General features: G+C 39.8%; 2 protein-coding genes across 7 annotated transcripts in view; one reads left to right on the plus strand and one right to left on the minus strand.

The window, feature by feature from the left end:
• Positions 1–200: 200 nt before the first annotated feature.
• On the minus strand, positions 201–14,934 carry tmem110l (transmembrane protein 110, like). Its single transcript, XM_085385957.1, has 8 exons — positions 14,466–14,934; positions 10,006–10,054; positions 9,713–9,808; positions 9,504–9,625; positions 7,856–7,968; positions 7,108–7,191; positions 6,878–7,009; positions 201–3,165 (listed from the first exon to the last, which is right to left on the minus strand). The coding sequence occupies exons 1-8, from the start codon at positions 14,653–14,655 to the stop codon at positions 3,037–3,039; spliced, it is 915 nt and encodes a 304-aa protein (XP_085242083.1). The 5' UTR covers positions 14,656–14,934; the 3' UTR covers positions 201–3,036.
• Positions 14,935–22,019: 7,085 nt separating this feature from the next.
• Positions 22,020–27,768, plus strand: part of sfmbt2 (Scm like with four mbt domains 2) — a 61,313-nt gene continuing 55,564 nt past the window's right edge. Inside the window, exon 1 of one of the 6 annotated variants that reach the window (XM_085386251.1) lies at positions 22,020–22,101. The gene's annotated coding sequence lies outside the window, so the exon portion shown is untranslated. Of the gene's footprint in view, positions 22,102–22,217; positions 22,400–26,142; positions 26,621–27,768 lie in introns of those variants that run through there. The other 5 variants (XM_085386252.1, XM_085386249.1, XM_085386250.1 and 2 more) reach the window with 5 other exon arrangements.

Below are 27,768 nucleotides of genomic sequence, written 5' to 3' on the forward strand. Positions count from 1 at the left end.
AAACTTAAAGCTGTAAATCACACCTGTTTACCACTGAGAACAACCCCACCAACTAACCCTTTGTCCTACTGCTGATGAATACATGTAAACCTAACACACCCTTACATACAGCACCTTGTCACCAGGTGGAGGTCACAGGGCTGCAGGCCACACCCACACAGGTGTGCTCTGGCCAGGTCTCACTCAGGTTGTCTGTCATCGTGCTGCAGCGCCCGGGCTGCCACAGGAATTCAACACCGAACACGAGTTCATGTGTCAATCATCTTTAATGATAACACAGAGTAAATACATTCGTAAGAAGTGCTGAGGCAGCTCACGGCCTGTGCATGACAACTCAGATCATGCTGTACCATGCCATCCACAGGATTATAACTTTGTTTATTAAGAAAAAAAAAGAGAAAGAAATACAAAATACAATATTACAGACAGTACATATCAAACTGTAGACCTTTGAAATTATAGATGTAAACCATGTAGGCAGGAATACTTTGAGGATAAAGTAACACACATCCATCATTTGACCCGTTTACCACCTTTATCTGGCGAAGACTCAAAACTCACACCTTTTCACTAAGCTTCCTATTCAATGCATTTACCACAGATTGGACCACTATATAGATTTACAGTTTTCATAACTGAATAAATAAAATTTTGCAAAAGTTTAACACACAGCTGCTGCATCACCACACTGTAGTGTAACATAAAGGCCTCCTATAGGAGACAAAAAAAAGTCTGAAGTGTTACAAAATGTTCTATTGTTATTGTTAAAAAAGTGCCTAAAAACTACCTGATAATTCAATTTTAAGCTTGACTGATGCTTCTGCATTAAATCTACGACATAGACATTTATCCTACTCCATGTAATTCTCCGGAAGTGCAACTACTCGATTGAGCAGCTTGTTAGTAATATGACATATTGGAGCAAACATAATGCTCGTGTGAAATATGAAATATAAGTTGTTATTCTATCTGGCTTGCTCACAATGCTAAACCACCACCAATGCACCACATACGTTTTTTTTTATTTCCATAGCTTTAATAATTGCTGCATAGTACCGTCTGTCTTCTTTGCAAATGTTTGAAGTAAATCAACCCCCCCCCCAAAAAAACAGACTGTTTATAAAAGATGGGTGTAGCCTTCAGGTGTGAAAAGTGAAGCCAATGCAGAAGCACTTTGAGCCTGCATTCTTTCTAATGGCCAGCAGGAGGCTACTGTTTAAGTAGTCAAAAGGAGCCATGTTGTATAGAAGTCTGAGGAAAAATGACCAGACTTCTTCAGCCTGACAGACACTGGCTTAGTACCTGGAGCCTGGCTCGCAGTCACCAGTTGTCAGGGAAAAATAAGTACTCCTAGATCAGGTACTAATAGTTGCTGGAAGGCTGCTGGCTACGGAAGTATGATTCCTCGATTGGTTGACGAGCAGCTGCTTGCCGTCACTGAAAAGCTCCTTGTGATGGCTTTGATTACTAGCAGATTGCTGTGGTTGCCTAAAGTTTGTGTGTAAGATGTCAACTCGTTTGTAAAGAGTTGTGAAAGTAAACCGGAAACACAGAACATTTACCTTCAAATTAAAAATTAATCTTTTTCAAACATGTTGGATTCAGTCAAATTTACTGTAAAAGGCTGTGCTTAGCAAGTGTTTGTAGACAAAACAGTGTCTTCCATGCAAACTAAAGGCGACTGCAGCAATCTCTTATCAAACAGACTTCCGCAACTTCCGGTAACCACTCACCAAAGTGTCAGGGAGTGCGCATTCACCAGCCTGTGTGACTTACTTGACCTGTGAACTCTGTAAAGATATTTCTAATGGGTCTCAATTGCTAGTTTAAAGCATGCTTCACTAGAGCATGGTATTCATTCTCTTTATATATAAAGACAAAGAGGGGGAAGTGTAAGTGTATGTATACTTTTACTAAATCACGTGTGTAGCCTTTAATGTAGTAAAAGATAATCTGAAGAGTATTCATCCAAATCAGGTCAAAACCAGTTTCAAAATGGCCAAACATGAGGCTTTAAAACATCTGTCTTTTATGTAGTTTAGGATTAGGATGCAACAGCTAGCTCTGATGTTAAATCGCTAGTTCACAGTGGTATACTTTTATTTAATGTTCATTTTTTTAAACGATGGCCTCATTTAGAGTAAAACAGACATCTTTTATATACAGTCTATGGAAGGAAAGCAACACAATGACAGCTGCTGTTTCGGTGGTGCAATGTCAGAGCAAGGTCATCCATAGATTAAACGCAGGAGTATAAATCAAGCTTAAGATGTGTTGGTGGTGTATTTCATCAGCCACATTATCCACGTGTTGAAAGTGCAGCAGCCAAAGGACTGATGTGTGCGGTTCAACAGAAAAACAAAAACAAAAATCCCACTGATCGCCCTTTTACCTTAAAGTAAACAGCCGGAGGGAGAACGTGCAGGAATGACTATAATTACACCTCAAATAAAAAGGTGGATTCAAAGTGATTATATTTGAGTATAACCTTAGAGAGCACTTTTATATATATAGTGTATACTTTCTTTCTCCTTTTGGAATATGACACTCGATAAATGACTCTCTTTAGAGAAACAACATTTCCAAAAGTCCCTGGAGTTGAGAGAAGACAGATTAATTTTAGTCTTTGTCATTACCACCCGTAGATTTTGCCCTGTGGGCACCGCGCTCCTTAATGATCTCTCCCCACACACGTGGCGTGTTCAGCTGTGGTTTCTCTGATGTTCTCTTGCAGTAAACGAAGGCAGCAAGGTGAGAGGATAAAGACTTTCTAATTCCCAAAACGCTACGTGATGCACAGTGCATGCATATACTGAGTCGACCTCCAGTTCTAAGTGTTCTAACCTTCGATGCGGAAGAAGGCAGCTAAAGGTATTCACATTCACAGGTTATACGACCTTAAATTGTGCCTTTGCTTGCAAAGAAGCTGATATTAAGACTGACGACAGTCTGTGAAGACGTGGATGGAAGTTTGTTTTTCTTATTTATGCTGTTATGTGTGGGGACAGTCGATAATCGAGGACACGTCACCTGGGTTTACACTGCCACCCAGCTTGGTCTCAGTGGTCCACCTGAGTACTGCACATAGGGGACCGGTTCAACCTCAGCCGGCTCCTCCTCCCCCTCTGAAGCCTCTTCGGTGTCTGTCTCAGCCGACAGCAGGACCTGAGAGAGGGGGATTTTGTTAGCCACCAGAGCTTACAGTAGAGCAGCACTAACTATAAGCTAAAGACAAAGAACAGATGACTCATTTTCAGCTGTAGTGTGTGTTTAGACTTTGCGTCCTAGGCAAAAAGCTGGGAAATCGCTCAGCTCTGGATTCCCAGTGGAAAAATACCGCTGTTTATTTGCAGCTTTGAAGACACTCTCCAGAAGCAGGAGGAATTCAACTCTCTAAGGAGCAGAATTCCACAACTATTAGACATTTAAAGTACTAAAAAAGTTCCATATGTTTCTTTAAAATAGGGTTTGACATGTGGAAAATCTGTTAAAAGGGTGAGCTTAGAGATTAGTAAAGAGTAATATCGGAGTAGGAGCGTGCATGTTTGATCCTTTCCAACCCTAACCAGGTAGCTTCAGTGCCTAAACCTATCCATCTATCCAAACAGCAAAAGAAAATGAAGATTAAGCGTGAAAGAAAACATTAAGTATAAAGGACTTCTGGAAAAGAGGGAAATATCTAAACTACAAACAGATTGTGAAATACTCACTGAGCTCAAACTGCCATGAGAATGTGCTTTTGCAACTGTACTGTTGCAAAAGTCAAGAGCGGTCCCAAATTCTACACAAGGGCAAACAGCCAAAGTTAACATCAACTTTTTAAATGTTCATCCGTTTGTGAGTATGAATCAAACAGGTGTTCCCCAAGGGACAATTTCAAGCCATTAAACCTCCAGCTGTGTTTGACCAGAGCTTTGATCCCTGTAGCTAATGTGGAAAACTGGGAACCCAGATTAAATAGAATGTACAACGCAGCAGGTGTAACTGAATCACTGTCGGTTAAGCATAAGTTAGGACTTTAAGCTTTGGTAAATGTGGGGATTTCAAGGCTTTCACACATGCTATGTGCCTTCTTAGGTGCCTTTAAGGCCCTGTGAACTGATTTATTGCTAATGGTTCACTCACACAAGAGTAAGTATAAGACTGTAAACGCCCTTGTGACTAGGTGAAATTTGAAGTGAATATTTTTGACTTTTTATGGCCGATTCCACGTACTGATCATACAGAGATTGAGTTTGTTGCACACATTATCTCTGTGCAACCACGTTTGAACACAGGCGATTGTACAGGTTGCCTTTGACCTGTCAGCCTGTCTCCAAACTTGTATAGACTGCAACCACTGTCAGATATATTGTCAAAGGTTAACAAACATCTTATTTAAGTCAAAGTCAAAAAGACTTTATTTATCCCCAAGGGGCAATTAAGATAGATGATACCTTGCCGACCATACATACAATACACAAACATCACATTGGGGAGACAGGTCAGGCTAGGTAGCACTGGCCAGTCGACCACACGAACAGCGACCTGAACCGAAACCATAGAAAATGCACGACATGAGGAAAGACGAGGATTTCCAACACGTGGTAATCAGTCAAGCGCACCTCATCTGCACCTCGCTCAGAAGAAAAGCACAGAGACACAGGATTTGTGTCTCTGGATTTGAACCCAGGACCTTCTTGCTGTGTAACAGTACTAAAACTGAGCATCCATACCAACTTCTTTATTTGTAGCGCTGCAGCTATACTCTCGTTAAACTCATGTTAAACTCATGTTAAACTTCTTCTATAACAGTCAGTCTAACTAACCACAACAACAGCATTGTGGCTCCAACTCCACTAAGAGCTCATCCAAATCAATGCCCGTCTTTCTGCTGTCCTCCTCCACTCAGCTTTCCATAACATCAGCATGATGAAACAAATTATAAATGTCACTTTTATTCTTGGTATGAAGACTTGATTTATGCCTCCTTGGCAGACGACCAGGGAAAAGAAAAGAAGAGGGAGGGATAAACACTCTCATCACATTGCACACAAGGGTCACGCACCCCAGCAGTCATTCGCCCTAAAGTCTGTGAGTTCAGCCTTTCCTTAGAGGAAAAGAAGGATATCAGAAGCTTCTATGCCTGGTATGAATTACTACAAGAAACCTCTTCCAACTTTGTCAGACTAGACAAACCAGCATCCAACCACGCACACACGAAAAGCCTGCTTGTGTGGGCTTCCTCTTGATCAAGTGGGATCCAATAAGAGGCTTTTTCTGCGTGTTATTACCCTTTATCCTTTTCCCTTTATTTTTTCTGTGTAATACAGACAAAGGGTGAGAAACCCATTTAAATATCAATAATCCTATATCTCCTTTTAAATGTCTGCTGAGGTTTTAATTCTATACGCAAAACCACGCGCAAACATTTTCATTACGGGAGTCTGAAACTTCGACAACCAACTATAATCAAGCTAAAATCGCCTAATTCAACAGCACTGACGAAAGCTCGAGAGAAAAGTCTGACTCAGTGTTTCTTGGACTAAATTTATGGGTTTGGATCCTCATTAGATCAAGCGTAAAGAGAAAAACAACAGGTGCAGCTCACACCCAGCGAGACAGTGTTGGTACATTAACGCTCATTTCGACACACGATGAAAGATTTTTCTTCAAAAAGGAAAGGCATTCAGCTTTCACATGGCATGGTTGGATCTGTCTTGGTTAATAGTCCCAGAGGGTGTTTGGGGGGAACAAAGTTTTTTCAGGGTTATTTCCTTTTTGGAACAAAACATTTATAATAATAACAAACAAAAAAAACAAAAACATCAATGAGTCACTTCCAGAACTCACACGAGTCTGTCAGATTCCTCCAGGGATTTAATTTAACTGATGGCTGAATAAAAATACTGAGATTTTAACCCTGCATGGACTAAAAATTCAAAATTCAAACCCTAAAATTTGGAAAAAAAAAAAATGTAATATTGAACAATATGATATTATCTGTGTGTTCTTTTTAACTTTTAAATAACTGTTTGGCTTCTATATGAACACTAAAGAAAACTAATGGCTTCATATTAAAAATTACAATTACATACAGCAACTGAAATGCCTGCAGACTCTAAAACACATTTGCAATGAGGTCTTACCACAAAAAAACCAAAAACAAATTACTGCAAATAGTAAAGATGGTAATAGTAAACATATGATGGTAACCAAATGATACTCTGGTATTTTTCCCCTTTTAAATCTTGATGGCGTTCATCAGCTGGAGCTAAAACGCTGATAATTTACTGTCACTGCTACAAACTATAAACCCACAAATATAACTGTGTGGGTAATACAGTACCGGTACGTCAAGTATTGACTCAACTCACAAAAGACAAAAAGGCAAAGGCTCTAGTGGAGAAAATACAAAAAAAAAAGTGCTTCTGCTAATTACAGTTCAATTGAAATACTTTCAATTGTTTTTCCTACAGAAGTGATATTTTATCACAATAATAACAGCTGCTTTTAAACTGGTAAGTGATATTATTAAAGCACTAGTTTGTCAGCTTGGCAGACAGACACAGAAATTCTGACTTCGTTGTCAAATACGTCCACTCTGCTGGGTCTTCCTCCTCCTACCTGTCTGTAAGAAAAGGGGAGCCCCAGGGTTCCATACTAGGCCCACTGCTGTTCTCATGTGTAACTATAAAACAATGTTTACGAGTGACAACAGGCAAATGCTGCATTCTTATTTCAGCAGACACATATATGGTCTATCTGCTTCAGCAGCATTAGCCTTTAAATTCTTACAGTCGGGTTTTAATGTTGTTCAGTCTAAGCTTGAATTAAATGGGCACAAATCCAGTTTGATTGTGATGTGATGTTTTTACACAGCAACAGTTACTCTCACCCTTGACTCCTCACTGTCCACCCACGGCAGAGATTCGGGCTTCTTCACCAAGCTGTCGGACGAGTCGTCCAGGCTCTTCATTGTCTTATACTTCCTCATCATCAAGCTGTCCACCACCCAGAACATGATTGACTACAGGGGGAGACAGAGACACCACAAGGTGGTACGTCCAAAGCAGTCAAAAACTGTCCTGATTAGTTTCACTTTCTCATCATGAAAACAGAACTTACATTGACTATGAAGGGCACGATAAGCATGACGAGGGCCAGCTCCAGCTGAGGGTTAGCTATGTAGCTCAGCAACACCTCCTGTAACTGGAACAGAAGTTGAAAACTGATTAATAATAACAATGGATGGTTGAAGGAGTTTGAAATAAATTGAGACCGTCAAATAACGACAATTGTTGCTATGACGAAGGCTAATTTTACAACACAAATATTCTCAATGTTACAAAAACAAACTCTCTTTGAAACAGACTTCATGTTTACACTGGGATCAGGAGAAGTCATTTTTTCACCATCTTCCTTGTTTATGTTTCTTGGTCAAAAGTTCTTAAGTGGCAAAGTTTGTTTCTCATGAACTTTACATTTCTGATTTTTTATTTATTTATTTATTGCATATTTCTAGGAAACAGTGAAGGAAAAAAAATCACAAGGATTTCATAAGTTTCAAAAACTTCTTTTGGCAAATAAATACTTTTATATTCTCTCCCATATTTGCCTCAAAGACAAACCAAACAATGCCAGATGTACATGAAAACAAGATCGAAAGGGTGTTCAGATTCAAACTAAATTGTGATTCTTCTAGGATGAGATCACAGCTTGGTCAATTGTATTGGATTAAGTACAGTCTAAGACTGGCTAAACCTCGCTGAAGTCTTGGCTGTGCCATGATGTAAAAAGTGGAAATCGTTTCCTCTGCCTAAATGTTTTATAATATCAAAGGATTAGCGCACAATGAGCTGTAAAATCTTCTTACTTTGGACCATCCGGGGACAAGCAGCACAAGGCTGATGACACCTTTCTCTAGCACCATAATGAGCATGTAGACGCCACACTGGCCCAGCCATGCTGCTGCCTGGGGGGGGTCACCTGGAGGAACAAGGAGGGGGAAAAAATTAATGAGACTTCATTTGCACTTCATCTGTTAACGTCACAGGCTTAAAGTTCCACGTTTTTATTCCTGAACCCTAATAAATGTCCATCCTGAGTTCCGACATCCGACTTTCGTGGTATCTGGAAGGCAGCATGTGTGCCTGAGATGACCACTTTATGACATCATCCAGAGCCAAAAGTGGGGGAAAAAAACTGTAAGAAACAGGGTGTTTAGAAAAGTCTGAAACCTAAGCTCTTTGCTCACCACTGATTACTTCACTGCTAAAATCTGGCTATGTTCCATATGAGCATCCACCACTGTAACTGTTAGAGTGAACTGTTAAATGTTGTCATTTCTATGCTTGCCAACTCTGATGAAAGAAATTCCACTGTCCTTCCCCCCCAGATTCTCGAGGTTCTAGGTGGGGGCTGTAATGTTTTATTGCAGATACATCCTATCTGGAAGGTCTGCTTCTTTTGATGCAAGCTTCCTGCGTTTACGACCCTTTGGTCAGCAGGAGGTCTGACTGACACACACACACACACACACACACACACACACACACACACACACACTCTTACAGAAGTTCACACATATACATACAAGGCCTTGTCTTAGAACCATGTGGGCGTGGCTTTGTTCTGATGTTTTTTTTGTGTGAACTGTCTCTCAATAAAAAGGCAGCAAGGGAGGTTGTCGTGGAGGTAATTTTCGTGGTGGACACAGACGAGGCCTCCCTTGCGCAAATAATCGATCGATCGACTGCCTTGTTTTCTTCATGATGAATAAGTCTCTAGAATTAGCGGGGCTTGTGGAAACACAGACCCAACAGTAACAGCACATATGTGACGGAAAATAAGGAAACACATTACGGGTGGATTTTAACATGAAACTATAGTCAAGCTTCATTTGACTACCATTGCTTTGAACCAGTTACTATACAGAATTATGGATTTGATTATAATATTGAAGGTGATGAATTTCTTCCCCTGGTCTCAACCTTTTAATAAAATCTCTGTTACACAGGTGCCTCACCACAGCAAACACAAACGAGAACAGGTCTGTCATTAAGGCAGGAAGGAAGAAGGAAGACTACAAGCCAGACGCGGGGGGGGCAAACAAACACACCCATCTGGAAATGTCAGCGCTCATGTCAAACAAAACAGGGAATTAACTACAATTGTGCCCTTGACCAAAGCACAACTGTAGCCCAGAAGTAAGATGGATTTAATCGGGCAAGTTTAAGTAAAATTTTCCATCACACAAGGACGGACGTAAAGGAAAAAAACAACAGGAGGTAGAGTGAGGGGGCTGCAGTAACTGTATTAAGCCAATAGGAATGTTTTCAGCTGCAGCTGGAGATGCTGGCTATGCTCCTGGTGTACCTCTGGTGGGTCTACAGCGCCCTCTGCTGGCAGATATTAGCACTGCACCTTCTTCATTAATGCGCCTCAGTGTTCATTTTGTGTGTAAATAGATGAGAAGAAAATGAAAAACCATAAAGAGAAGAAAATTATTCGGTTTCACTCACCATATTCTCCAAATATGAGCAGAGTCCACTGCTTGTACTCCACCAACTTGGACACCAACTTGACAGCCAGCCAGATGACCAACATTCCCAGAGTGGCATCCAGCAGAAAGTTCATCAGATAACTTTGGTGAAAAATTAAATTACATTATTGAAGCGACATCCCTGTAGGGCACATCCTAGAATGACTGATGTGCTTCTAAAGAACTTACAGAGAGCAGGGGTCCTCTTTGGTGAGAGTGGACAGGAAGACATTGGCAAAGTGGATGAAGAGAGCACCTATGGCTTGTTTGGATGTATCAAAAAACCTGGAAAAGGCACGATGGACTCGGTTTTTATTTTCTGGTTCTGACTGACTTGAAAAGTGAGATTTTTTTTTTTTTTTTTAATGTTATGATTTTTTGTATAATTCCAGAGGAATTATTTTGTAGCTGGAATAGAAAACGTTAGGATATAGGACAGGGCAGGGTAGATATGTCTAAAGAGAAAATGAAAAGTGCCTGACCAGATCCGCCATGGTCGTCTGATCCCTACTGGCTCCCGGAACCTCTTCACTGCAAACAAAGAAAATCAATTGATTGATTGTCCTGCAAAACAACAACATAAAGCACAGTTTCTTACCACTGTTTTCACCAATCTGTGAGCAGCCAGAGGGGAGAAAGGTTGAGGATAAAATACAGATGAATCATCTTAATCTCACGCAGCCCAGTGGGCTCAGTAAACAGGCACCGACTGTTCCTATAAATCCACCAGGGTCGAAAATGGGAGAGAGCATGTGGAAACAGAATCAAGGTCTCCTTCAAATGGAAATCGCATACTTCACACAGGGTAATGTGTGAAGTATTATATATAAACTGTATGCAGACCAACTGGGCCTTTCTCAAAGGTCCATCACATTGAGAAAAAAAATATTGGTACATAAGGCACAATGATTGATATTGTCTAGATTCCTCAATCAGCAGCTTAACTCGAAACTGAACATCTCAGTTTTCTGACAAGAAGAAACCTTTGGAAAAGGCCCATCAATATCTCAGCAATACAGGAAGTGTTACAGAGTAATCCGATGGCTATGGCTATGTGCTGGCGATGTGACAAGAGTAAAGGCATATTTACATCATTTATTTATATTTGCTATAGGAATGCCAAATGACATGGAATTTATGGAAAAATATAATAATGTTTATAATAGTGATGTTGTGAAAGTTTGATTTGAGATGGAATGACCCCAGCTTTGTCACTAATCTATACTTGTTGACTTAAAACTTAAAAGGATCCTGGACAGAAAATAAATATTAATAAGCATGAAAGTAGGGTGTCGATTTACTTTCATGACAGCAACGGAACAACAAGGCAGGGCAGACTGACGTACTCAATCTCCAGCCTTTATCTGAGTTCCATGAGTGCAGGCAGAACAGTGAGTCAGTGGAAGGAAACTCCCAAAAATAGCTTTGAGGAAGACAGATGAGCGGAGGGATGTACGGTGCAGGTCCGCCTGCAACTCTGGCCATAACCTAAGATCTAATGATGCTAATAATGCTTCACTGCACACAAATAATTTGTAAATATTAACACATACATGTGGCCCGAATGACCAAGAATGACACTCAGAGAACCAAAGGGGGGAGAATAAGAGCGAGAGGAGGGATATTGATTCTTTTGCTAATAAGTAACTAAGTGGAGGTTAGAGCTCATTGATCGCTCCCACTTAAGGCCTGACCTGATTCTGCTGAACTTCACTGCTCAGGTTTCAGCATGCTAATTAGTTGATGAAATCACCATGACTGCACTGACCTTTTAAAGTACTGATTATTAGATTATATGCCAGCAATCTAGAGAAATAAGTTTATATTGCGCTGGATCAGCATCCATGTACTCTGTTTTTTGTGTGGCATTTAGGAATACTTACAAAAAACAAAGAAAAAAAAAAAAAAAAGGAAACTGTCCTAATGTTTTCCCTGAACACATATGTGCAGACAGTTGTGTAACAATATCCCTGGCAGCTGACTGAAGTCACTATAATCCAAGGAAACAGCTGAGAACAAATTAAAACCGAAAATTAAATATGATCCAGAAAGTCATACAGGTAATCAAACATTAACACAAACTATATACGGTTTCTGAGAGGCATCGAGTTTAGCTTTTATTACAGCTACTTGTAACAGTCGCACCTTTGAGCTGCCAAAAAAATAATAATTAAAAATAAAAAACAGAGCCAAGGGTGCCAAAAGTGGTTAGATGCTTGGCATTCCCCAAGTCAGCTGCCCCAGAATCACAAGTTTCTTAGTAAGTCAACAGCCATTGTTAGGGTTGAGCAAGTAAACACTCCAGTTTACAAGGAGCATCTTGTTGAGCTGTTAAAACAGCATTGTTTTTAATCATCACCCTAACCACTTTTTAACCCTGGGGATAAAAAGTGCCCAACTTTTTATCCCCAGAGGAAGCTGAAAGACTCGACTGTGCTTACAACTGGACAAGTGCTGGACAACTGAACACACAAGAAAACTGAAGGGAACAAAACAGCTTAATTAGCTTCATATAGCACACTGAGCGTACTATACTGAGGCCAAACATTTGCTTTGTTCGTTTTAGAGGCGATTTTAAAATTTTGGCACGGTCTGAAAACCTTGCTTATAAGCTCAGAGTCGTGCAGACAACTTCTTTAATTTAATGCGGCAACAATCCTTAATTATTGATTGATCGATCGATCGATCGATCGATCGACCGACCGACCGACCGACCGACCGACCGACCGACCGACCGACCGACCGATCGATCATACTTTATTCATCCTGAGGGAAATTGGGTTAAGGCTGCCAGCCGTGCCAGCGCCGTCTTACCCTTCCGACCATACATACATTACACAAACATCACATGGGGAAGACATGTCAGAGGGGTATAACATGGAAAAAGCACAACATGAGGAAAGATAAGGAGAAAAAAAATAACTCCCCCCAGACTGAGCTCCAACAGGGAGATCAGTTTGAGAGATAAAAAAAAACACCTCTGCACATAGCACATGAAAAAACTCTTAATGCACCAAAGAAACACATGACAAGCAACAGGGGTGGGTAAAGGGTGAGAGACAGCCAATGTAGACAGTGCATCCGGGCCTGCAGCATAAGCGCTGGTCTCCTTGATCCACCGTCAGCATCGGAGGGGAATAAGCGTCGAAGGCGTTTGGAGGGGGAGGGGGGATGAGTGTACATCTGCATGTGTATATATATTTCTGTGTGCGTGTATGTGTCCAGAGTTCAGCTGAGACAGTGTCCTTCGCCCTGCCAGGCTAAGTAAACAGTCTTCCAGCCAACCCAGGTGGCCTTGCATAGAATGAGAAGAACAGTCTAAACACAGTCGTTATCAGGGTGTTGTTGTTCAGCTCCAGCCTTGAGACCGTGGCTGGCGCCGAAGGGGTATCCGCATGAAGTGATGGTGGCTTTTACTTTAGTGCGAACAACTCATATGAATTTCAAAGCTGTTCTAACAGTCCAACACTGGTCTCTCAATCTCCCGTTGGAGAGCCGTGAGCTTCTCCATGATGTTATCAAACTTACGCTCCGTGATGTTGTCATTCTTGTGCTCAAAGAGCCGATTCTGAGAACTCACGACCGCAGTGAGCTTCTCCAAGATGTGATCCAATTATGTAGAAAAACAAGGAGATACATGGTTGAAACTGCACTTCTTTTTCTTATATTAAGGGAATAGAGGGATTAGATGTGTAGTTAAACATCTTTACAGTGACAGAAAGGAGAGTTTCACTGGCCCAGCCCACTTAAGATCAAAGTGGGTTTTATGAGTTTGACATCCCTGCTTTAAATAGTCCAATTCCTACTCTTAATTATCATTATATTGTTTTATTGATTTGACTATTACTTCATTTTATGTAAGTTACTTTCAGTTAATTGGTTTTATTTACAATTTTTTCCATTTTTGCTGCTCTAGTTTTGGTTTAAATTATGGTTTTATTCACTTTTATTGATTTTATGGATGCAACATGTAGGTTTTGTCATCTATCTCTCTCTATCCCAGCTGTCACAGGACAAGAAGCCACAGATGGAGAGGTCACAGATATGCTGCAGGGCTAACACAGAGAAGCAGACAATTTAGAATCACCATTTAACCTAATCCGAATTTATTCTTGTTACCAGTTGTCTTTGGACAGGGGGAGGAAACTACATTATGTGGAAGGCATGTGAAGAACATTTAAACTCCAGCCAGCTGGGACATCCTTGTTGTGAGGCCAGCTTGCCAGCCACTGCACCACCAACTTTTTTTTTTTAATTAAAGTTAAAAATAATAAAAAAAAACACTGCAGAATACACGGAAATCCTGCATACATCTTAAATTCCACTGGATGCACAAAGATTTTAAGTAACTATTCTGATGGAAGTCAATTTTGATTTCTAAGAGAAACAAAATGAGGTCCTGGATCTAAAATCTGCTATTATGTGACACTGGCTCTGCTTAAAAGCACCTCAGTTATGCTGCTTTGGCAAAGGGCACATATATAAGTGCGGTATAACAAGCCCTACATATTTAATTAAGTGCCTATACCGTGAACAACTCATTTGATTAATTACAGTTTGAAAATAAGGGTTCGCCCAACTCTCCCTTGGTTAAAGAGCTAAAATTCCGTTCAAACCTGCTATGTTTACAACATCTGATATACGCCGAAAGGAAAGGCAAAACGCTATTAGTCAGGTACTGTTTTTAGAAGCTTGCTGTCCGCTTTAGATTCTTGCCGAAACCCGTGGGAAAAACAAATTAGCATATTTATCAATACAGTTTGGTGCGGAGCTACTGGGGCTGGAAAACAAACGTCAACAAAACGCCACGTGGACTGGTGCAGCTTTCTAAAAAAAACACTTCGTGCATTTTGCTTTTCCTCAATTCTCCAACTGAATTAGCACAAAAAGAAAACAAGTTATCAGGGATGTGTCTCCCGATGGTAAAGGAATCGATACTCACACATTAGAGTGCTGAAAGCCACGATAGCCAGCAATCCCTGGATCAGGACGCCGAACCTGTCCGTCAGAGCTCCGTTGTCGCAGCCGTGGGGATTCGCCTTACTAATGTCGGACATGTTTGTCACTTCAAAGGGGGCATTATCCAAGAATCTTTTCACTAGCATGACTCCGCTATACCCGTACATGTCCATGGTGACACCGAAAAAAAAACTAAACGGCACAGCCGTAGGAGACAAAAGGAGCGCTTCCTCGGTGGGAAAAATAAGTCTTTAACCCTTTTTTCTCTTACTCGGTAAGAACAAACGACCGGATTTTTAACTTCCGGCGAACAACTCTCGGTGGAGTTTCCCTTCACTGTCTCCAGCGGCTGATGCTGCCTGTCATGATGCTAACACAAACATATGGAAATCGATTATCTGAGTCGCGTACATGTTTTGACAACGAAAACACGCACTGTGAAGCGGACAAACGCAGGGAGCCCCGCTTCCGGTAGTTCCATTACAAAATAATAGCCTTCCGCTGTTCTTCAGAACAACTTTAGAACAGGATAGATCGATAGAGGGGCTGAATAAATCTAAGGGAGAATGAGCTCTGCTGCCTCTGTGATAATTACTCAAAAATAATTTAAACAGAAAAAAGAACTCAATGAGTAAAAACAAACAATAAATTAGCTCTAAAAATTAAACTAACTCAATAAATTCCTTAAATCAAATAAAGGTAGACTAAAATGGTTTAATAAATGTATATTTAAAAATATTGTAGTAGGAAGTGCAATCAAATTACTTAGTCTGCACAGAGTGTAGATTGTGTAAAATAATAAGTATTAGTGAAATAGGCAATTAGAAGTTCATGAAAGTTATGAAGGACTAAAATATAATTCACTTCATATGTTTTGAAATTACACTGAACATTATAGTTGTATGAGTTCACTATCCTATTTAAAATCCAACTTGTTTTGCATTAAAATATGTTACCCAGTTACATAAACAGGCATCAGCATAACATTTGCTTCTCTTCTTCTGGCTGCTCCCTTTAGGGCTTACCACAGTGGATCATCTGCCTCCACTCTATCTCTCCTCCACATGCTCCTTTCTCTCTCTACAGACCACAGTTTCATCACCATACATTATCCATGGAAGCTCGTGCCTGACCTCATCTTGAATCCAGCCACAGTGGCAGAGCACAAAATATAAATAATAATATCCACCTTTTTGTGTTTTAAAACTATATATATGGTGTGTGTGTGTGTGTGTGTGTGTGTGTGTGTGTGTGTGTGTGTGTGTGTGTGTGTGTGTGTGTGTGTGTGTGTGAGAGAGAGAGAGAGAGAGAGAGAGAGAGAGAGAGAGAGAGAGAGTGTGTGAGAGAGAGGTCTGTATATATATATATACATACATATATACATGCATATATGTATGTATAATATGACCCACGTTAACACATGGACTGAACATGCACACACCCACAATGGACAACTGTACCCTCAAACACACAATAAACACACAATAATAACATGGACTGAACCACCGCTCACAACCACTAGCACTTTATATAGCCTCTGTAGAAATTATCCACATATCACACTTATCTTAACTGCACTACTGTATAGCTCTGTAAATAATCATTCTGTACATACGATAATTTTTAACCCTACAACTGTTTACAACTTGCACAGTTCCCATTTCTGTATAACTGTATATCTCAGATTTCTGTAAAGTTATTTATTTCATATTCTGTATAGTTTTTCATATTTATATCCTGTTCATATCCTGTACATAGCTTGTACTCACTACAGCCTGTACATACTTATAGTTATAGAATATTCACAACATACTTCATACCATGTACATTATAACATACCATAATAGACCCATTTCTGTAATATACTTACATATCTATATTATTGCTAATATATATTGTAATATATCTATATCACTAAAGCACTTCTGGATGGATGCAAACTGCATTTCGTTGCCCTGTACCTGTGCATGTGCAATGACAATAAAGTTGAATTCTATTCTATTCTATTCTATTCTATTCTATTCTATTCTATTCTACAATATACGAAATAATATAGCTCTTCTGAAACCACTATCGACTGTACCCTTTTAATGATCCTATATGAAAAGCTATTTAGAAGTAATAGTGTTTTTTATCTTATTAATGCGAATAGGATTTTTTTCTTTTGATTTGCAACTGGCTTTTTGTTGTTTTTTTTCAGCATGTTTATTTCTCTTGAGACGATTCCTGGCCTTTTATTTTGAAGATAAATTCGTTTAACTTCCTGTTATTCTTGGGTGGAATCGACGCAGCTTTCTCGCAGCAGAAATTAGTTAATGTGATCCTATATGTGTGTGTGCGTGTGTATGTCGGTGATGCGCACGGGCCCCACGAGGCAAATTGCTGGCTCACGTGATGATGTAACAAAGGAAATCTTTAGGTTTTCCAGCTGGCTTCCAATAAAACAAAAAACGTAAGTATATTATATGTTATATGATATAATTTTATTACATCACACACACACACACACACACACACACACACACACACACACACACACACACACACACACACACACACACACACACACACACAGATAGATAGATAGATAGATAGATAGATAGATAGATAGATAGATAGATAGATAGATAGATAGACTTTCTATGCTTTGTTGATTTTACTCCACTGATACAAAAATATTGTCAATATTGTATGATTTTGCAGACTTTCAAATACAGAAAACAATCCAGTAAGAATACAGATAAAGTCATCTATATAATTCCGACAAGAGCCATTCTGCATAACATTACTGTTATTTAAATTAAGTATATTTTCATGACAAGCACAGTCTGTACAGTAACATAAGTTCAGAACTGCACGTTTTACTTGAGCAGAGGGTGTGGGTCCTGTGGGTTCCTCTACTTGTATTTGGTTAGCCCCCGTGGCAACCCGTTAAAAAACATCCTGGTAACAGCCCTGATCTATTCTTACATAGATTATTGTACAAACAGTCACATTTCAACCCATGAGTTCCATATAAACTGTAATGTTTCCACAGGGATGAAAAGACGCATAAAAAACAGAGAAGAGTAAAAGTGACCTTAGCCTTTAGCAGAGTAATACAATAACTTCCTTCTGATTTTCTTTCAATAACAGACTTTTTATTCTATCCATCAGGTTGTAGCTAATTGGAAGCAACTACAACTTGGCTCCCGCCCCGCCCTACAATATAGCACTGCTATTGTGGCAATGATAGATGACAGCACAGATAGCACCGGATGGAAAGTAACTTACTACCGTTACTATGGTAATTTCCTTTTTTCTTCTTCTTCTTCTTCTTCTTCTTCTTTTTTTTTTTCTTTTTTTTTTTTTTTTTTTTTTTTTTTTTTTTTTTTTTGCAGTATGCTACTTTCTGCTTTTTATCTATTTTGGATGCAAACATTGTACTTTGTACTTCATACTGTTAATATTAAAATATGAGTTTCTTATGATTTTGCTGATAGACTACTTTCACTGCTCCCGAAGGGCTCACAGTGTGTAGCTCCATATATTTGCTTTGACAGATTTTTACCCCAAATGCCTTTCCTGACCCACCCCCCTAAATCAAGCGGCCCAGCAATGTGTGTGTCATAAGTTGCAGGTAAAGGAAATCGAATGCAGACTTACAGACAGGGAGATGTAAGGAAAACCTTTATTTAGACCATTTTCTGAATCCAAAATCCTAAAGTCCATGAAAAATAGACGCAAACTGAATCCACGACCCTGATAAGGATAAGCAGAAGAGGGTGGATGGATGAATGGATGGATGTTTATAAGCAGGCAGATAACATGAACACAGCATCAGGAAAGAAAGGCAATCAAACAACAACTACGATGAAGACTGGACTTTTATACACACGAGGGTAATCAAGGAATTGGGCACAGAAGGATAAAAAAAAGACCCAGGTGTAGATATTAATGACAGACAGGAAAAGATCAATTTAAACACAAAACACCAGAGACATGTGATCACCAAAGCAAAGCAGAAAATAAATAATAGCTGAAACCGTGAAACCAGAACTATCGTGACAGACGGAAACTCTGAGTGGACTCACAGACTTTAATTCCAAACAGTAGAACAATAAGACAACCAGGACTGAGACACAAGACCTAAACTCAAGTACTACACTCCACAGACCTAACTAGAACTCAAATATTACATCATAATGAATGTGGAAGTTTTTTCTTTACATGTTTTAAATATAATTTAATTATAAAACATGTGTGCTGTTAGGATAATTAAGTAGGATTAGAAGGTTTACTTGAATAAATGTTGCTTTTTAAATATATTTCCCACTTTACACAACAGTTATCCAGCACCAAGTAATCTATGTTTAAATGTGTGTGCAGCACTTCTTTACATCTAATGAATCGTTGACAGGATGCAGAGAAACCCACGAGGCCGAGTGTGTTTAGATTTATGATAAACACTCTGGTGTGCGCCTTGTTCCCGGTCCCACCTGTGACACCCCATTTTAAAAAGTCCTGGAAACGCCCCTGCGGCGAGCAAAACCGCGTGTACGTGATGCAGCAGTAGCACGTGCCATCCGTGTGTGTGTATGTTTGTGTGTACGTGTAAATGGAGCCATAATCCTTTCTCCCGAGCGCTTGGAAAAGCTTCTTCTCTGGCAGATTAATGGCGCACGGCGCACGCTTCAACCATCTGTTCCACGAGTGGCATCCCACCAGCACGAGCGCCTCTCCTCCTGTCTTTTACAGGACTCCTTTGTGCTTCCATGAGGCAGATCTACCGTAAACACAACACCAAACTTCCCATTACACATTTCAAAACAAAACCCTTAATTAAAGCAATCTACGTAGCGAGCGCGTTTTCGCTTGTACAGTGAGACCGTCGGGTTTTACAGATTTCTCCTTAAAATGAAGCAACTCCACGTTTCGACGATCATTGCTGAATGAAACAATATTTGATTCCTAAATATAAATGTGTGAAACTGCGCATATTTTTCAAACTTTCCATTCCTTGCCCCATATCGGTTTGATCATAAATACCCTGATTAACAGGTTTTAACTGTCGTGATACATATTTTCAGCTTTTCCGGGAGCACACAGAAGGTTTTGGTTTCTCTTGTGCATATCAAACGACATCTACACAACTGTGTAAACACAGGTTATACTTGCAATTTGTGCAGACATGATTGCACACATGAACTTTTCCAGAAGTCATGCACTTCCCTTTTTAAGATAGCTATACTTTGTCAACAGTCTCGGTGTTTTTATTAACTCTGTTAATCTCCGTTGAGAAATGTTAGATTCTTTCATCCTTCAAATAGTTTCCATGTTTAGTCAGGCCAATCAAGGCAAACATGTCACCGACTTACAGCTTTTTATTTATTCATTCTAAGAATGAATACATTACCTATTTATATTTGCTGTCGCGCTGACCTAGTAGGTCCATGAGCACTTGACATTTGCTCATGGAAAAACTTTATTCCATTTTCTTTTTATGAGTATGATCAGTTCAACGAGAGACAATAAATGTTGAGCAAAGAGTTTGGTTTGGTCAGGCACTGCGCGTTACTAAAGCTGAGCGATAGCTTAAACACACACACGCGAGCGCGCAATATGCCGGTAAAGATTTGGCATCGATCATATCAAAGTAAAAATTGACTTTATTCAATTTAAAAGCAATTTTCTAAACATAGCGGAAGCTCGTTTGTTTTTATGTAGCTGCCATCTGAGTAAAAAGGTGATTGCTTACGTTTCTGTGTTTTTTATGCGTAATATCTTTGCTTACACTGGTAAATAGGCTGTAGTGGACAGGATGTGCGAGAGAAATGGTTACATAGAAAATTAAAGAAATGACCAGTATAGCATGCATTATTGTTCCCACTCTGTGTCCTGTTACAATCAGTCCAGTTTCTTTGATCACATGTAAAATATCTTTATAGAACTGCTTTGTTATATTTGTGGCAATTTCTGCTGCCCTTCTGAAAAGATCTCCTCTTGGAAAAGACATTTTAATATTTGTGAGACGTTTTACTCCTATAAATAAAAGACATACAAGTGACTTTGTCAAAAACCGATTGCATCTTCTACCTTGTGACAAGGTGACTCGATATCATTAATGAAGGACATGTTTGAGATGTGTTTGAAACACTGAAGGCCAACAAACCATTTACAACACTTTAAATACGATCGATCACTTTTTGCATCCACGGATCCATGGACATGTTTTTGTGGCTGACATGCGTAAATGCCAGTTAATAAAACCGTGGGACATGTCTCGTGAGATCGGGGGGAGGACAAATGATAAAAAAAAGAAAAAAGTGGGACACACAGTCACCCTATTATTCATCGTGTGATTGGAGTAAGTCCCCAAAATATCATCAAAGAGTCAGAACTCGGGCACAAGGTCAGGAGTGAAGTTTCAGGTTCAAAGAGGAACCTGCTTTAATTTCACTGAAACTTCTTTTAGAAATTGCCCACCTTAAAAAAACAGAAGAAGAAGACGAAAAAAAAACGTCATATGGGGCGGTATAGAGCTGCGTAGCGCTCACTTTCCGGGCAAAAAGCCAGGCTGAAAGTTCAGTTTATTTCCACCCCATAAAACTTTCACTATGCGCTGCCTTCCACTGGGATTAACTTACCATCACAGTTTGTTAATATCTGACTCTTTCTAGATCTTTCTAAAAATACATGCCAACCTTTGAGGTCTACGCATGAGCGCCTCGCCTCGTTAACTGATGCAATACACTCCTACCGCTAGAGGATAGTGTTGACTTTGATAAGATATATATATATATATATATATATATATATATATATATATATATATATATATATATATATATATATATATATATATATATATATATATATATATATATATATATATCAAGGGTTCTGCTTACGGTAGACATTCCCAAAACAAAGAAGAAGAAGAAAAAAGTCTGAACTGAGAAAAGTAGCTAACAACGACTAAATGGTGCCAAGAAGCCATAAATTATTGACTTCACTTTTTTATTCACGCACATATGCAGCTGCTTATGATGAGACATACTCTACTGCTGCTGCTGTTACAGTTAACTATTCTTACATATACGTCCTTAAAAGGATCACCACGTTTATTGTTGTTTACGTGTGATTATACGGGGTCATAGTTTATCTTCCTGTTAATAATAAAACTGTAACTATACAGTTAAAGAAAAATGTGTCCTGGGGGTGGGTGAAATGGCTGTTTTTACACACACACAAAAAAATAGTTTCATTTTATTTCATACACCAGGTATAAATTAGGCATTAGATGTTGTCTTCATTGTATCTGCTCGGCTGAGTAGAATACAGCTTTCAGTTTTGGGGGCTGTGGGTGTCTCACTTAACCTCGGCTCCATATTTACAAAAGCCTGTAGAAATATGTTTTTGCTACTGTGCTGAAAGGTCAATGAAAGAGTTGGCTTGAAAGTATTTGTAGATGTTTTTTGGACATGCGCAGATGGGGGATGCCATATTGGAACAGGAGGGGGGGCAGCAGCAGCTGAAAGACGTCGCTTGCGTAGCTCGCGGGAACGAGAGAGAGAGAGAGAGAGAAAAGGCAGAGGGGGGTCACGAGAAGGAGAGGCAACAAAAAAAAACTTGGACAGGTAAGACAGGTGACGGCTCCGGCGGTCCTGAGCAGGGGGGGGGGGGTTTATGGGGGGACGGGGTTTGAGGGGGGACGGGGGGGGGGAGGTTTTATCGGCGAAATAAACACAGGCAGAGTTATTTTTTTCCTCCTCCTCCGCTTTGAAACAGCGAAGTGCTCCTGAGACGGTTTCTGTAGAAACGAGATAATATAGTCGCGAGCTTTCGTTCACGAGCCCAAGTTGCTCAAAGTGTCTCGCACGCGCTGTAATTAACAGCTTTCACCGGCGGAGAGGACGTTGTCTCGTGGCACTCTCGGTAATATCGTTTATTGCCTTGTTATTTTTTTTATTTATTTATTTTGCCTGTTAGCATGTGTTCTGCCATTTACTGCTTTGAAAACAACACAATTTATAACAATTCGTGGGGAAAATAGGAGTGAGTGGCGGCTCGTGTGTTATTTGATGTGTTTCTTTAATGCTGTGTTTTATATGGCCGCGACGCAATTTTGTTTGGCGTGAGCACGAAGTTGATTTTAAAGATTAACGCCAGAAATGACTTATTGCCGTCATTCTCATATAGATGAGTCATGTGGGATTTTTTCCCGTCATCTTTAGATGCGTAAAAGCCTTCGGAAAATACCGGACACTGCCAAAATGTCAAACCACTTTCAACATGGCGGGTTATGGTGATCGTAGGGGGAAAACTGCGCCTTAAAATCTTTGAACGAGGAAAAAATAAAACGACGGCAGATAAAGCGTCCGGTTCGGTTTCTTTTGGTGGACATGGACGAGGTTTAATCAATTAAATTCAAAGTGTGCATTTGGCAACTCCGTGGGAGTTTTTTTCCGCTGCAGTTTTGAGTGTGCAAAGTACATGACCGGAGTGCCAGCCAGCCTGCTGGTCGGCTACACCCCTCACAGCCTCATCTTCCTTATGTGCACTTAACGTTTCCTCTTTCACTTTTATCAAAAATGCTGTGGCTCATTCGATGCTTCTAGATCGCCGTGTGTCAGATTAATACTGTTTTCCTTATAAAACCAACAGGGTGATTTTGATCCCCCCTGCAATCTTAGATTAATATGTTGACGTTGGCACAGTCGGGCGAGAAAAAATTCTTTCGCTGTGTTGTTTTCTCTGCGGGGATTTCTTTTTTTTTTTTCTGAGTGATTAAGCAGATAATTGGGTAAAACCACATGCGTATTTATTTAATTATTTCTCTTTTTCTTTGCGAGGTGCTTCGCAAAAATCAATTTCTTTCTTTTTTAGTGGCTTTACAATATTCCAGAGGATTCCACCTCCTGATTAAATTCGTCACCATAATGAGCAGAAACAATAAAGACTGCGTAACGGAGCCCCAGATAGAGGTTCGGCATGAATAAATCATGCTTTTAGACTTCTTGTGGCTCCAAAGATTTTTTCCACGACGCTGCGAGTGGGAATGCGTGAGCGCAGGCGTGCGGATAAAGGGAAAACGCCTAAAATGAGCACTTTTAAAGGAGAAAATGCGAAGATGGTCATAATGTTAAACATACATAATCCATTTTCTCCACGGGAAAGACCAATACGAGACCAGCTGATTATCATTTTTGGTGGTTTGGCTTTTTATTTATTCATTTATTTTAAAAGTGTCATCCAACAGCCATTTATCACGCGGCTGTTTTTTTTTTTTGATCAGGCATTGTATGCTAATCCACTGGTGAGCGTTTCAGGAAAAGAGGCAATCACATATTCTGCACAGATAAGAGAAGCAAAGATAGAAAGAGTCCAGTTCTTTCTTTCTTTCTTTCTTTCTTTCTTTCTTTCTTTCTTTCTTTCTTTCTTTCTTTCTTTCTTTCTTTCTTTCTTTCTTTCTTTCTTTCTTTCTTTCTTTCTGCTGGCATCACACTTACTCTCCCCCCTTATTTGAATAAGGGGAGGAGGTAGGCAAATATCAGCTTCTCCTCCTGCTTTCCAAAAGCCTTGGATTTGCAGGCTGTCCATGTTATGCAAGTGTGTTTTGTGGAAGTTGTAAGAACGCTCTGGGATGTGGGAGTTTCACCCCTTGTTTCCTCTCTCTTTTATTTATTTATTTATTTGTGGTCCTGAGGGGCAGATGCTTGTTTGCCCGACGTCATTTCATGCTTATGTTTTCAGTGAGGGATCACAGGCAGTTCTAATTGGGGAATAAAGCACATTGGGTGCGTTGTGTGCACATCTATGTTAAAAACAGCAGGAATTAAGAGTTAGAAACAGAGGACAAATTGTTATATGATAACATCCTGTTGCCAAGAGGAAACAACTCTTGGATAGCTCTAAAAGAAGAGAACCTAATACGGAGTAATGCAATAAAACCCAAGCCCATGCAGTGGTAGTTAATCTCCTAAATCCCCTATTAAATCTTTGGCATGGATGGGTTTAGAGAAAGGCAAGAAGACAGCACGTGGATGCCCGAGCGCCCCATCAGGGGCTAATCAATTTAAAAAAAAAAAAACTCTTCTCAATCCAAGACAATTGGGGCACAAATGTCCTGCGTCTGAGATTAAACACTCTCAGAGCAGTTTAATCCCCTGGTGACCAATCTGGGCTGTTTCCTCCAGGAGGCTGCAGGTCAGCAGGCTTCATCAAGTACAAACGCGAAACTCCCAGAAAAAAACTCCTTCAAAAATTTGGCTTGTTTTTTGGATGAACGCTGAGGGGAACTGTTAACACTGAGTCAGAACAAACAAACGTCCCTCAGGGTTTGGAAAACTTGTTTATCCAGTGAGGGATCAATTTAAGGAAAAGCTCAGCTTGCGCTGGTATGGAGTAGTCAGTGTAGAAAACATTGTTGTTTAAGCCGACTTCCAGTGGTTCATTGCAATATTTAATTTCCAGCATACTGGAAATAAAACCTTCAGCTTAAATGTTTCGAGGGTGTTCTCATCATGTATTGAGCTAATTAGTGTGGGGAATGGTTGGTGCGTTTAAAAAAAAAAAACAAAAAAACATTCTGCCTCCAGTTGCTGGGAAGTGCAGGTGGACAATGATAGGGCTGCAGTCGCTGCACTTTTCATCTCGTGTGGTTGTTAAAGCCCTCAAATTAAAGCTCAAAGTCACTTTAACCACAGGGCTTACTCTCTTTCTTTCAGTTCAGAGAAAACGGGCTACAGTGTAGCACCAAAACAGCTCAGAAAGGTGCATTGTTCCTCGCCCTATTGAGGGCTGTGCATACATGGTGCAATTTTTCAAAGGTTTGAGGCAACCTTGTGCTACAGTGACTCAGATGGATGTAGGATTTGTTGTGCTTCATTTCTGTTAAAACAAATTAGATGGAGTTGAAGCTGAGAGTATTGAGAACAAGTTCAATAACACCAGTGTTACTGACTCATCGTTTCATGGCTGTAACTTCTCTTCCTCTCATTTTTCGGTGGAAGTAAAGACTGGAGAGGAAAAAAAAACATTTCACATATGTGTTTCTTATGATGGGTGAACAGGCGAAGAAGTGTGTTTGAAATTCTGGATTAGGCAGAACTAAAACTGGTAAAAATCTGATATTTTAAAGTTCAAACAGGAGGTTATGACTTTGGGAGTCAATTGTCATGCATTGAAAATTCACATCAGCTCAAAAATCTTAGAGCTATCCAATGTACGATGATATAAAATCGACAAAAGCTGCAAATTGTGGATCGTTGTTTCTGTTTTTAAAATAACAAACCATAAAAAGTAGTTAAAAGATGTCAATCAGGCTCTAGATTGCTTTGCTGAGGTGTTGAAATAAGCAGATGTAGAGTGAATGTGAAACTGCAAGTTTTTAAAGAGAATTTTAAGGAAAAGAAACGAGCTGCTCATCCTCCTCCTACTGTTTGATAGCAGTGTTTGAGCACTCTGATGAGTTTAATGAGTGCTGTGGAAGGCTGCTGACGACAGTGATGTATCAGTGCTGAAGATTGTAGTGTACTTAGGCAGAGAGTGGGGGATAAGGGCAGCAAACAGCAGCGTCATGTGAGCCAAATTAGCTCAGCGTGTTGTTTACGCAATGGATGCACGCCGGAGCCACTGTGGGACGCAAGGGGGTGTGTGTTCTGTGGTGGGGGATGGCGCGCACACACACACACAGTTAGTTGTTGAGGCTGTCACAGCCTTTGTGCTGCAGCCTCACAGTTCTACATACACTCGCAGCTCCAACAGGCGTGCGAGGACGAGGAGAAGTGTTTTCCTTTCCTGTGGATTTTAAGGCTCTTTCTTTTGTTCTCTTTTTTGGAAGCAGGACTTCAATGTGTTTTCATCAGAGGATTGCTGGATGCGCATCACAGTTTTGTTTTATTTCTTCTTCTTTTTTCCCATGTGGGTGCACATCAGGTTGGGTACTTAATCACGGAGTATTTTTTGCTCTTTTGGATATTGATTTTCATAGTTGAGAGCAACAACCCCATGAGCTTGGAGTTGTTTTCTTCTTGATTGAGGATCGCTGTGTGACAGCAACATGCCTCAGCTCTAATTGCCAGGTTGATGAAAATGGGTGTAAGTCGGTGAGTGATTCATTGGTGATGTGACTGCATGACCAAGAACAACCACCAGGCAAGTGACAAGCATAGCCTGTTGTTGTGAATATAATGAACTGATGATTGTTTTGATTGTTTTTCTTTGTTTTATTCATGGAATAATGCCAGCGTTGGATAGACTTTTGGTTTTTATTCCTTTAGGATTTACTTTATTGCTTAAAATTCCTTTTACTGCACAAGTCTCATGGTTTCTACGTGCTGTCTTGGCATTTTTAAGTGTATTTATACAGCTTTAATGATGCACTGCAAGGAGTGATCATCAGTGAATTGTATTTTTTAGGTTGGAGGATTTGCTTGTTTTCTCCGCTTTGTATTAGAGGGTAAGACATCCTTTATTGATTCCTGTAGGAAATAAGTCTCTGCAGTTCACCTATCTTAGTTATGATCGGCAGTAGGCAGCAGCTGTGCAGCAGCTCCGGATGTGTACAGGTTCCTTGGTTAAAGCCACATTAATGGGAAAATTAACTTGTCATGTTTTTGATGCTGTGAAGATCATTGCAGACATGGGAGAACTGCTCAGAGAAGGGACCTGCTGTGAGGGTTGTGGACTAATGAGACATTTAAGGAGTTGAGGGAGGACTCAGTGAAAATGTTCACTATATTTTTGCATGATTTAGTAATAATTATAACCTAAACCAAGGACGTCAAACTCATTTTGCATTGCAGGTCATATACAGCCTTATGTTACATTAAAACTTCCATTTCTGTCTATGTGTAAAGAAATGTAACTACACATGTAGTCAATGTGATATCTAAATATAAGATAAAAGGTGCAATTTAAGGAGTTTGTCTCAGTTTTTGCACATGATAAAGGGCCGCTGTAGTAAATGAAAGAAATCTGTCAGTATGACTCTTTGTGCTTAAATTGTAAGAAGCAAATGTGTAAAATTATAGAAATGTATAAATTAATTACTTTGTATTGGGAATTTTATGACAGAGGTCTTTATCTATAGGAAAAGCTGTAAATATTGTGAAAATACAATTAAAAGTCAAAAATTTATGTTGTCCTTCACATTTTCCAAAGCTATTCAGTTGGCCGGTTTGGAGTCTTCACCAGGGTGATTCTGGTCCCCGGGCCTTATGTTTGACACGCCTGGCCTAAACAGTTAATCAGTCAATGTGCAAATGGTGAAATAGTTGAACTGATTAGCTAAATACAGAGAA

This window comes from Rhamphochromis longiceps, linkage group LG17 (genome assembly GCF_057381845.1).
Source record: "Rhamphochromis longiceps isolate RC_006_pf linkage group LG17, R_longiceps_female_GT1.1, whole genome shotgun sequence".
Classification (NCBI taxonomy): domain Eukaryota; kingdom Metazoa; phylum Chordata; class Actinopteri; order Cichliformes; family Cichlidae; genus Rhamphochromis; species Rhamphochromis longiceps.

Coding starts and splice junctions, on each gene's coding strand:
- tmem110l (XM_085385957.1), bottom strand. CDS start 14,655: ATGGACATGTACGGGTATAGCGGAGTCATGCTAGTGAAAAGATTCTTG. Junction 10,055..14,465: donor GGCTTTCAGCACTCTAATGT/GTGAGTATCGAT, acceptor CTTTGTTTGCAG/TGAAGAGGTTCCGGGAGCCA. Junction 7,010..7,107: donor TCGTGCCCTTCATAGTCAAT/GTAAGTTCTGTT, acceptor CTCCCCCTGTAG/TCAATCATGTTCTGGGTGGT.